The following is an 11912-nucleotide window of genomic DNA, read 5'->3' on the forward strand; positions in this document are numbered from 1 at the left end:
CTGCCACGTCGTAGGCACTCTCGACCCTTGTCACCACGAGAAGTGGGGCTCCGGCGCTGGCAGGGGATAGGAGGGGGGAGAGGGGGCTGCCTGGGCATACACCGCATACGGCGTGCGGTGTGCTGGGCGCTGAGATACTACGCAGAGTGAAAGGCGACCCGCCGATGACGGGGAGAAGGGAGCAGAGAGAGTGAACAACAAAAAGATGGCGTCGAAAATGCAACGAAGGCATCTCCTATGCGCTCACTGTTGGTGCGGCGTCAACAAGGCCCCAAGACAGCACGCAGCGAATGGAGCAGGGAAGGCAGAAGCTCGAAGTAGAAGTGACGGATGATGTAACCCTGTTGTGCGCATGGGGCGACGGAGAGAAAGAGGAGGTCGTGAGACAGCTTACACGGATTGCTGCGTTTCGCTCTCGGCTCGTGCGGCGACAACCTCCCGCTCCTCCGAAAAAGACTCGAGTATTTTGGCGAAATTGGAAAAGGTATCCATCAGGTGCAGCAATACCGCAGACACAAGGCCAGCACCGTACGAGACCTCCCATGTGAAAAGGCGATCGAAGATGAGGCTGAGGAAGGCGGACATTGCGTAGCTCATGGGAATCTCAATGAACAGGAGTGATAGCAGCACACACAGCAACTGCACTCCTGTCAACATCGTGTCCCTCACGAACGGCTCCATTATGCTCAGATTGAGAGTCAACGCAGCCAGAAAATACGCGGTGAGAACCCAGTGATAACCGTGGTAGAAGCCCCAGTCGACGCCGGTGTCGAATAGCGTTGTCAAGAAAAACGCAGCCTTCAAGCAGTACGCCCCGCCGACGGCGAAGAGCACCGTCATCGCCAGATACAAAAGCTTTGCCGCGAAGTGCCGAACGACTGACTCGATGATGGGGCTGCCTGTGATAAGGTCGGGATTGTGCGGAACGACGACGCGCACGAAAGTGTACGGCGTCTTGCATTCAGCGCACACGCGACGGTGCTGTGGGTTGCTTGTCATCTCACGCCACTGCTCGAGGCAGTTGTGGTGCACAAACTTGCTCGAGCCGTTGCAGGCGCATGGGGCGAAGAGGTCGTCACGCGGCTCTGAACAGCGGCAGATGCGGCACGTCGGTCCCGAGTCCTCCTCCTCCGAGAAGACCGTCAAGTTGAGGGCGGTGATCTCGCGCTCCGACTCTGCGGTGTGCTCGCGAGCAGGCACACGGGGGCATCGCGCCCCCAGCCATCGGAGGCGCGACGCGCAGCACGCATTCACGCATATGAGTTCTTGGATCTTGGCCCACACATACGCCGCACCCGCCTGCAGACTGTTTGACGCCACCTTTGCAAGGCGCTGAAAGCAGACGAGGGGGCCGTCGCTGGCCTCTTCGCTGTAGAGCAGAGTTGGTGCCAATACGTCTTCGCCTGTACGCTGGCGCACCATCAGCTCTCCGACCTCCCGCGTCACGGTGAGGAAGGCAAATGTTGCCACGATGCTCACCACAAGAAGCGCCAAGCGGCCTGTCACGCTCTCGATCCACCACCGATGGTTGAGCGGGTTCGAAGACGGCTGTCGGCACAGTACGAGCACAACGTCTACGACCGTCTCGGCATCGTGCGGGAGGTTGCTGTGGAGGCGGACGCGCAACGGGCCGTTCATTGTGTACTGCTTGCCGATGCGGAAGAGAAATCGGGCGGAGTACTGGGCAGGATCGATTTCTTTGTAGCTTCTCGTGTATGTCGCCGCTCGTGAGAGGTAGCACTCGTCCATAATGTCGGAGCACGTAGCACTTTCCTCCACGCGCATGGACCCGTCGTTCTCCGGGTACACAACGTCTGAGCGATTCAAGTGCGCCTTGAAATCTTGCAATGCTTTGACCGTGCTCGAGAGAGGCGTGGGGTCTTGCCAAACAACGGCGTGAAAGTCGGCTTCATAGCGGTGGCGAAAGCGGAACATCATGTATAGCATGTGGTCGTGAAGATTGCACTCCGCGGTTGTCCCAGACTCGACCACGCAGTAGGGAACAGTGAGGAAGTCAAACGTGCGGGTCGCGTAGCCGTTCTCGGAGCCGTAGAGTGTGAGAGAGGCTACGGAAACGGAAGGGTTTGGATCATATCTTGAAACGAAGAGGCTGCGCTGCCCGAGAGAAACAGCCTCGGATGTGCCCGTCGTGGAAAGTATACGGGAATTGTTGATGTCGAAAAGGGCCAGCGTCGGCACCCATTTTGCTGGTGAGCTGGCATACGTCGATGTTAGCCCGAGGGAGAACACGAGCACGGCCAGCATGGACGCCACTGCCTGGCGAAAGGGCATCGCCGCACTCACAAGTCGAAGGGCTCGGGGGAGGGGGATATCAGAGAAAGGGCGAGGTTCGATGTGACCGTCAATGAGGAGACGAAAGAGGGGGAGCAATGCCCAGAAGGCTTTCTACTGCGCTTCCACGAAGACTCAAGGAAAGAAAAGTAGCTCAAGCACGCATGAGCAAAAAAAGAAGATTAACAGCACCGCAGTCCTTTTCGTGCCGACGCACGCGCAGACATACACACAAACACGCGCAGACAGGAAGAGGCAAACTCACAATCGAGCAGAGAGCAAGGTGAAGAGAAGGCTAGAACAACAGAAAATATCGCAACTCTGTAAACAAATCGGTGGGCTCGTTTTTGTTGTTGTTTTCTTGCGAAAAGGGGAGAACAAGATGAGAGGAGCACAGAGATGCCGTGAAAGCGTTTGAAAGGGAAGAGAGAAGAGAGGGGTGGAGCAGCGAAGAAAGTGTCAAGTAGACAAAAATGTGCATCAAAGGACAGAGAGACCCTGAAGCCGCTGCATTCATCGATGAAAACGATGGTGCCGAATCTACCCACGGACGGTGATCAGCGAGGGAAACAGTCATTAAGCACGCGTCAGATCTTCATACCGCAACTCTTGCATTTCGCGACACGATGATCGGAGGAGCGGCTGCAGATGCAGCTTTCGCATCGTTCACTTGCCACCACTCCTGCAGGCCAGCTGCTCATCACAGAGGAGCGCGAGCCCCTACGAGGAAAGGAGAGAAGGCACTCCGGCCTCTCTCCTCTTGCGTCGTGGCGGAGACGCGCGCCACGGTCTGCAGCGTTGACTGTTACAGGAGCCTCTTCCTGTATCCACTTTACCCATCCCACAGCCACCCTCGGTTCATTCATCGTCGCATCACAGCCGAAAGAAGGCAGAAATGACGCGTAAAAGGAGGGACACGGAATCGAGATGAGCTGGGGCGCTGCAAAGTTCCCTCAGCATTTGATTTCGCTTTCTTTTTCTGTGCAGAAGTCCGACACATGAAAACCTTTTTTGAAAAGACTATAGAGCGCACAAACTGGGATGGCTACTTGAAGCGCAGGTTTTCATCTTAGATTTACAAAGAAAAATGGAAAAGTAAAATAGAACAAAAAAAAAAACAGAGAGAAGATAAAACAGTGCTTTTTATACACGCGCACGCCCTTACAGACCCACACGCACAGACAGACAGACATCGACATATATATATAGCGAGAGAGAGAGAGAGATGTGCGCAAACACACACACGCACATCATCTGAGCGAGGTAGTTACGGTAATCGTTTACGTTCCTTTTTCGTTTTCTGTCTGCCCTTCTTTTACGCATTTTTAGCTCTTTTCTTCTCATTACTTTGCCATGGTTTCGCCCTCCGTGCATCTGCTTGGGTCGCCATTTTTCTTTCCTGTCTTCTTTTCTTTTTCGGTCAGATCATCTTTTTGGCGTTAAATAAAGCTTCACAGCCCTCGCGCATGTGTATTTCCCCGTTCTCTCTCGCGTGCCTGCTCGCTGCGCGGTCCTATAGTGGAGAGGATCGGCGTGAACGAGAGCCATACAAACTCAAGGTAAATAGATGAAATCAAAGTCCTGGGCGGAAATACAAGAACACAGAAAGACACGTAATCGCACCGACACAAAGCTGAAGTAAGAAGCGCACGTACCGCTTTCCATATCTTCTTATCTTACGTATGCCGCCGCCATCTCATTAAGCGCTCGCTGGGGCATCGTTTCGAGGCTGACTCGCGGGATTACGGAGCTCCTCGGCGCCGTGCGCGAATGCGCAGCGATCGCCCCATGCGCAGTTACCGTTTTTCTCCCAGTAAATACACATCTTTGACTTCATCTTCGTCCTATCGATACCCTGGCGGCCGCCACGGTAGCCCGCCCCGCGACCGCGGCCGTTGTTGTAGTACGGCTCGTAGGCGGTCGGGGGAATACTCCAGTGGGTGGTCTTGGTGTTGTGATCGATGTAGTAGGGCTTTCCATCGGCAGTGTACGACAGCTGCCAGCCAGGTGGCAGCATGGGCTGCTGACCAAAGTACGCTTGCTGCATTTTGATAGAAGTCGAGTTAGTTAAGAGGATTATTATCTTACTCTGCGGGGAAAGTGGTGACAAAACACGGTGTTGGCGGCGAGGCACACAATCCGCAGGAGGAGACATACAAAGAGAGCCCAGGCGTGTTGAGGTATGTACCAGTACGTGTATATGTGCGTGTGTTGGACAATGGCGGGGAAGGGAAAAGAAAGGAGACGATGAGAGTGAAGGAAAGGGAAGGTGGTGCAGGAGAAGTCCGTGAGTAAGGGCAGTGGCGTGCGTCGAGTGCAGCGTCGGTGGCTCTGACAGCCACACCGATCGAACAGAGACGCCAACGAGCCATGAAACGCCAAAAGCACCTGCCAACGTCCATGGGGCCGCGCCACAAGAACGCACCAAAATAGACTAGGGCAGGAGAGGGATAGGCGGGGCTTAGGTACTTGAAGAGACACAAATGCGCAGTACACCTTCTCCCGTCGCTGCCATCCACGGAAGAGCAACAGACTGTAAGATGCCTTCGAAAAGCCATCCATCACCGTTCTCCTCGCCGAGCAAGTGTCACTTGCACGCAGTCGTTTTTTTTTTTTGCTTCGTTGCAAGGGCGAAGGAAGTGAACTGTACAAGGGCGGCGGGCACCCGCACACAGCAAGCAAACAAACTAAAAGAAGCAACGCCAACGGCTTAAAACAGAACGAGAGGAGGGGAGTGAAAACTCACATAAAAGGGAGAGAAAAAGCGCCGACGCTAACTTCTACGCGTTGGGAACTAGTATACATGAGTGTTGGCCGGCGGCCCTGCCCTGATGCCTAGCAAATGTGTGTAACTAAAGACTCGGTAGCTTCACGGCACGCTGCAGTGCACACACGACTGAGGGGGAGGGAGAAGTGGGTCGCCACTGGCAAGGTAGCATGGGACGGTTAGTAGTACGTGTAAAGGCCTTTGGAAGGGCGGCAGCACTGCATTCTATCCACATATCGATCATTTGTGTCAACAGGGAGATCAGTAAAGCAGTGTCGTGTCGCCAGCTTTGTGCTTCGGCCCACTGCGTAGGGTTTGACCGCTCCGAGGGAACGACCGAAACTCCCTATCCACTGTTCAATACGCGTGGGGACATGCGGCCGGGGAGTAACCAGAGCCGCCCGGTGCTTCTCCGCCACCGCTTTTCGTGGATCCCTACTTTCGGTGTCATTGCCGTGAGGCGACTCAGCCGTTACAAGCGTACCTGAAGCGTCGTGCACGAGCGACGTTCTCTTGAGCTGAACTGCACCCGGTTCAGTGCCGTCGCCGGCCTTCAAGTCCTTGATCGTCTTGTATTGATTGCTAGAGGTGGCGGTGTAGAGGGGCCTGCGGGTTGTATCTCGTGGTGCAGCCTTCGTCTGCGGGAGCGTACATCCGTGTCTCGATACGCGAGCGCCACCAAAGGTGTCCTCGTTGGCCCGTATGGCTGCTACGGTTTTCATGACCTCCATGCGCTGTTTGAGGAGGACGGATTCAGCGCTTTCCTTAGGCACGCGCGCCCCGTACGGTGTAACGGCACTCCGTGAGACGTGACTGATCAGCTGGGATAGCATATCAGAAGACGGAGAAGACGTGAGAGACCGATTCTTTTCACCGGTCCCGGCCACACGTTCGCCTTGCGACGTGAGCATGAGGGTATCTCTCAGCTTCTACGACGAGTGAGCATTAGAGAATGGAGAACGGGACAGAGAACAGAAGGAAAGAAGGCAGCAGGCGATCGGGATGTGTTGACGGGCATCGAAGAAGCAAGTGAGAGGCGTCCGGCACACGCATGCACACACGCCACCTTCTGGGTGACAACATGCTGCAGCAGTGAGCGAAGACAAAAGAGCAGCTGCCACGGCATCCACGCATACATGTCTACATGCAGCAGTACAGCACAGGTGACAGTACACTAGAAAACAGATCGGTGTGTGTGTTTTTCGAAGTCGGTCACGACCACGTTCGCATCGCACAGCGCCGCTCCTCTGTAGGCAAACCCACGTAACGTTTCATCGGACTTCAACGTTCCGTTGCACTGTTGCGACCCTTTAATCTCTGGAACTTCTGTTTTTTTTTTGGTGTTGGTGGTGTCGATTAATACTGGTAGTAGTGGTAGTAGTGGTGGTTCTTTCAGTGTTAGGAAAAGGCCAAAAGAGGGCAAAAAGAGATGAATGAAACAAAACAAGCACACGCGGGTGAAAACAGGGAAAACACAGAGCCGGGATAACACGCACAAAAGGAACGCAACGCACACACACACAACAGCATAACACAGGGGGGAAAGAGGAGGTAACGAACCGGAAAAAAAATGGCAAAACGCGAACTCTCAAAAAGCAAAAGAAAAAATTGACAGGGAAGAAACACAAGAAGACAACCTCGCGCACGTACACAATACGAAAGGATAACAAGAAGCAGGTGAAGAGAAGAAGCACGGCAAGAGAATCAGCGAGGAGACGACGACAAAGAAAACCCAAGGTCGAAGAAAAAGAGAGGGCCGAGGAAGAGAGAAAGAGCAGCAGCACTTCAATGTGTGTGACGCTAGGAATGCGCGGATGGGCGAGTGTGTGCGCGCGTTCTCTTCTCGGTCTTCACTCTCGTGCCGCATCTTTCGGTTCATCTCCGCCATCGCGGTTGGGTGTTCGTGTGCGCCTCTCTCATTGCGTCCTTCACGTATGCGATGAGAGGCCTCCGTCAGACATTTTTTTTTATTTGCAGGTTCCTTCTCAGCACCGCATCTTCTTCTTTGCTATTGTTTCAAGCTAGTCACCTCTGAGATCATACAAATTACCCCACACCTACAGCTCCGCAAAGAACCTCGAGAGAAAACAGACAAAACAGAAAAAAGGAACATGAACGAAAAAAAAATGCAGCAGGACGACTATCAGAAGGTGTGCTGCACGGAAAGATAGGAAGACAGCCACGAGGGGAAAAAAGGGGTCGGAAAAAAAAAACAGCTGGACGCAAGTGCACTGAGGAATGTATGGAGGAAGAAGAGAGGGAGTAAGCATCGCGACGTCGAGCATACTTGGGTCAAACCATACCTCTGAGCAAGCGGCTATGCTCTTGTGTGCACGTGCAACCTGAGCGTGCTACATTTGCTGTGCGGAGCGGGTGAGTCGGTATCCTCAACAGCGTTTCTAAAGCGGACACGCGCATACGGAAGCACGACATAACAGCGGCGTTTGGGAGGGGAGGTGGGTGAAGGCAGTCACACACAGAAGAGCAACAACGGGAGACAGTGGACAACAAGCGCAAAACGTACAAAAAAAGTTAAATTTCTTCACAGCTTACATAGAAGAAAAAAAAGAACAACGCGGGCCACTGACACGGCAGTCTCGGCCATGCATCCAAAGCAGAGCCCGACAACACAGTTGACAGGCACAAACACACACACATAAACGCCTCGTTCGAATGTGTTCTTTTCGCCATGTTCAGTGCGGCCGCTTCTCACGATGGCCAAAAGCCAAGTGACGGACTCAGTTTTGTAGCATCAAATGAGCGAGGGTCGCAGTGGTGTCTTTCGCCGGCACCTTCAGCGGGAATGCTAGCGCCGGAGGCAGGTTGAGCTCTAAGTACGGCTCCGGTGGATTATACTTGGGAGGGGCTGGCAGCTTTCCCATCGGCATCGTCTGCGGTGATGCTGAGCTAGAACCACTCATGGAAGGCGGCTGGTGTTTTGCGGCCTTGGTCGGGCTGAACACTCTACTCTGGCTGGCATTCTGATTGTTGAGCATCATGGTGAGAGAGGAGCCGGCTGCCTTCAGTGGTTGGCTAGGCGTGCTTGCCGTCACCTGCGTCTGCGGAGATGCCACCGTCTTCTGCGCATTATGAACGTTTGGGTTGAGAATGAAACCAAGCCCGTTGACGTCAAGGTGACGTTCGTCCGGCAGCTCGTGAAGGTAGGGGCAGTTTGTCCCACGCAGACACCCGCCATTCACGAAGTACTTGCACACCTCTTGCGTGCGATCGTGCGGGGGAACTACACCGGGTATTACGCCATTCACCACACCACCTGCCTGGAGCGACATCGACTTCTTTACCCCTGACGGCATGAAGACGTAGCCGCCAGCGGTCCCAGCTGGTGGTCGAGAGCCATTCACGGAGGGGACCGGGCTGGAAGACATGTTCCACATCTTTCGCTGCGAGACACGAGAGGGAGATACAGAGCCTAAAAAAAAAAACGAAAAAAGGAGGAGCTCGATCCAGACTGCGCAGACTCGGCAAGAACTCAGGGCGGAGGAGGTGGGCGAGGGCTAAGCTTGTGAGTGAGTAGGGGGAAAGGGAGAAGTTAAAGTTAGGAAGAATGGAGCCCAGAATCTGAAGTGAAAATGCTGAACCGTGTCTGCGTGCACTGATGTATAGGACCTGAAGGGGTGATGAGTGATGGCGTGCGCAAAATTGGTTTTGCGGGAGAAAGAAATGATGACTCAAACGTGCGCCTTGCAGCAGCAGCGACAGCAGCAGCAGCAGATGCAATGGCGGCGCCCTCAATGGTGTGGAGGTGTGGGTGCAGGTGCGCCTGTCCCTGAGCGGCTCTCGTTTGTTGCTGCTTCTCTGCCGTAAATTCCGTCTTGCCACTGATCCCTTGTTCCCTCCTGTTCTGCACGTGCCAGAATCAAGATGAATAAAAGGCGAGAAGCCGCAGCCCTGAGTTTTTGCTTTTCGCTGTCGTCGGCAACCGCTGGTCTCAATGAAATATGCGTCGTTGCTGAGTGTATGCAGGAAGGAGTGAGGATGCAGCGAAGAGTCAGCAGAGGATGGAGCCGTCGAGTCACACACACACACACCTTGAGCGAGCGGACACGCACACACGCCAACGACCGGTGGTGTTTTGCTCACTATCTGTCCTTTCCTTTTATGCTGTTGGTGTAACTGTGAATGTTCTACCGCGCGTGTGTGTGTGCTCTCATTTGACAGAGAACAAGAGAGCCTGCGAAAACCTGCGCAAGCGGAAGCAAGCACACACACACACATGTATGTGCATATGTAAAGTAGAGAGAAGGAGCATCGAAAAGGGTGGGAAGGTCGAGACAAAGTACAGCACAACGTACATGACCAGTGCATGCGGTGCTCCCTTCATGCACCTTTGTGCTCCACGCAGCTGCTGCGTCTGCAGTGTGCATTCATCGGCGAGCAGCAACTGCCGGAGACCTGCACCTGATCTCGTCGACTGCGTGCGCCTAGATGCGCGGAGGCAGCACAGTTCCTGTGAGGCATGCATTGAACCAGAGAGCAAAGACGCTTCCACGCGTGCCATCCCTTCTTATCCTTCTGCGGCTATTCTGTTTTCGATGTAACTCGACTTCACGAAACGTAGGCCTGTAAGAAGAACAACTCACAACGAAACCTCGCAAAACTGTGTAGTATGGCGCTGTCTCAGACAGGAGCGACATGCACGCCATCTCGTCTCTGCCGGGGACACGGCTCACTGACGGCCGTGGGCATCGCAAAAATCGTCAGCCCACCAAAGGCCTCGGCCATCCTCGCCTCCGGTCCACATTCCTCCCATAGCCGCTACCCCTCGACTGTCACAGGCTGCGGTGCTTCTCCTTTGTCCGCTCCACAATAAAGCGGCGGATGTACACAATGATGGGGATCAGAAGAACGACAAAAACAATGGTCACGGCGCCCACTGCGCGGCTCTTGCACTTGACGCAGGAACATTCAAACCCCCAGCGCTTCTTCATGGCCAACGCCAGACGCGAGAGAGGGAGGTTGTTGCCCGGCATGTAGTTGATAAAGAGCTCCTCGCCTTCGAGAATGGGCCGCACCGCGCGGGCGCTGAGGAAAAAGTTGTTTTTGATGCTGTTGTACGTAATGGAAAGCTCAACGTTCGGCTCGCAGCTGTGGTTCAGGTACGAGGCCTCGGGGAAGAGGCAGATGCCGCGGCGGCCACGGTAGTCTACCTCGAAGCGGTTGAACTCGACGATGAGGGGAAGTTTCTGCAGATCGTAAGAGGAAAATTCGCCGCTCATCAGGCAGCTGCAGCCGTTGCGGAAGGCTCCGTCGGCCCCGGGAGCACGCACCTCCTCCGCAAAGTCAAAAACGTCGCGCTCGCGAGTAAAGTAGGAAAATCCCCCGGACATGAGCGAGAGGATGCGGTGCTTGACGTACTGCTGTTCCTGGGGCGTTCCGTAGACGACTTTGCTGAAGATCTCCTTCGTCATGATAAGCACCTGTTCCCGCAGTGGCTGGCGGTCGTTTTCGCTGATGTACATGCAGTAGGCGGGCAGATTCATGACCTCACGGCCGTAACCAATCTCTCGCTCCGCAAACACACCGCGGGCAAAGGAGCCGCCAAAGCTAGCGTTCATGTCGATCCTCACGTCCGCCGTCACAAACCCACCAGGAGGCACCTCGATCTTGCCCTGAACAGACGAGACCTTGGCAAAGCTTCGAGCGGTAACAAGAAGGGAGCCGCGGAACGCGGAGGACGCTACAGTGCTCAGTGAGAGGGATGAAGCTACACCAGGCGCAGGACAGAGGCGAAACGACTGCGCCGCCAGACGGAAAGCGGCGCGCATCGCGAAGAGTGTAAAGTTGCGATGCGAGTGTGGCCGAGGCGCCTCGTTCCCGTCGCTCTCAGATTCGGGCCTTCCCTGAAGAGCTCCTGTCGCAGTCGAGAAGAAAAGCGACGAGAGACAACGCGTGGGAGTCACTCACACGCGCACCAGTTGGCGTCGATGTGCACTCGCGTGAGCGTGTGAACGCGCTTGGATTTTAGTCACGCTCGAGTTCGGTCCCAATGTGCACTACACGGGAAAACAAGCACACACGTGAAGCGCTCAAAGCAGCAGCAGAAAAAAAATGGATAAAGGCACCATTGGTGGGGAGTAGTTGAATACCGAAACAAACAATCAAGATAGCGGGCGGCAAACACCACAGAAGAGGACGCCGGTGTGGACAGAGTTCGTGCACGTCGGCAGCTGCCCCGCATGCGCGCAGTCGAGGCTTATAGGTATCGTGGACAAGAAGATGTCGACGGTATATCGCTTTGCTTGAGCTGCGGTGGCCTTTCCGTGCCCTTAACAAGAGCCACTCACGCGCGTCTGCGGCGCAGACTCAAGCGCATTTTCGCTTCTTCGGCAATGTCGAACCGCGCCCTTGAAACCATTCCGCGAAACGCGCGCGTGCACTCGAAAACACACTTTGCTTCTCTCCAGCACCTCCATTCTCTGTCACGGGCACATCGCGTGGTGCCAAGCAGCCCTGCACACACACGCCCTACAGCAACGCGCCGGCTCAGCCATCCGAGCACGGCCCCTGCCTCATACTCCACACCACCGCCGCGCTCTGCAGGTCGCCGCACACCCGCACCCGTCACGCCGGCGCCCACCTGCTGTGCATCCCCGTAGGGGTGGCACACAGGCCCCCTCCCCCCCCCGCACCAGCAACGGCAGTCGGGGCCGGGTGCAATGCGTTCCAGCCACGCCGACACCCTGCCTACCACATGGACGGCACAAGCGTGTTCGCTGTCGCGGGCCACCCCGACGCAACGCCACCCAGGGCCCCACCGCCGACACATCAGTGTGGCCATGCATCGCACAGACCCCCCCCCCCCCCACCCACCCCCAAGGGTCGGGGATGGAGG

General features: G+C 55.3%; 5 protein-coding genes across 5 annotated transcripts; all 5 read right to left on the minus strand.

Moving 5' to 3' along the window:
- Positions 1-390: 390 nt before the first annotated feature.
- LDBPK_270120 (hypothetical protein, conserved) lies at positions 391-2292 on the minus strand (the record flags this gene model as incomplete). Its single annotated transcript, XM_003861822.1, has 1 exon — positions 391-2292. One exon carries the CDS (start codon positions 2290-2292, stop codon positions 391-393), a length of 1902 nt encoding a protein of 633 aa, XP_003861870.1.
- Positions 2293-3991: 1699 nt separating this feature from the next.
- Positions 3992-4447, minus strand: LDBPK_270130 (hypothetical protein, conserved; the record flags this gene model as incomplete). Its single annotated transcript, XM_003861823.1, has 1 exon — positions 3992-4447. One exon carries the CDS (start codon positions 4445-4447, stop codon positions 3992-3994), a length of 456 nt encoding a protein of 151 aa, XP_003861871.1.
- Positions 4448-5238: 791 nt separating this feature from the next.
- Positions 5239-5892, minus strand: LDBPK_270140 (hypothetical protein, conserved; the record flags this gene model as incomplete). The annotated part of the gene is made up of 1 exon (XM_003861824.1): positions 5239-5892. The coding sequence occupies one exon, from the start codon at positions 5890-5892 to the stop codon at positions 5239-5241; it is 654 nt and encodes a 217-aa protein (XP_003861872.1).
- A 1905-nt stretch (positions 5893-7797) lies between these two features.
- Positions 7798-8349, minus strand: LDBPK_270150 (hypothetical protein, conserved; the record flags this gene model as incomplete). Its single annotated transcript, XM_003861825.1, has 1 exon — positions 7798-8349. The coding sequence occupies one exon, from the start codon at positions 8347-8349 to the stop codon at positions 7798-7800; it is 552 nt and encodes a 183-aa protein (XP_003861873.1).
- A 1500-nt stretch (positions 8350-9849) lies between these two features.
- On the minus strand, positions 9850-10635 carry LDBPK_270160 (hypothetical protein, conserved; the record flags this gene model as incomplete). The annotated part of the gene is made up of 1 exon (XM_003861826.1): positions 9850-10635. The coding sequence occupies one exon, from the start codon at positions 10633-10635 to the stop codon at positions 9850-9852; it is 786 nt and encodes a 261-aa protein (XP_003861874.1).
- Between the last annotated feature and the right edge of the window lie 1277 nt (positions 10636-11912).

Source organism: Leishmania donovani, chromosome 27 (assembly GCF_000227135.1).
Source record: "Leishmania donovani BPK282A1 complete genome, chromosome 27".
NCBI lineage: Eukaryota > Euglenozoa > Kinetoplastea > Trypanosomatida > Trypanosomatidae > Leishmania > Leishmania donovani.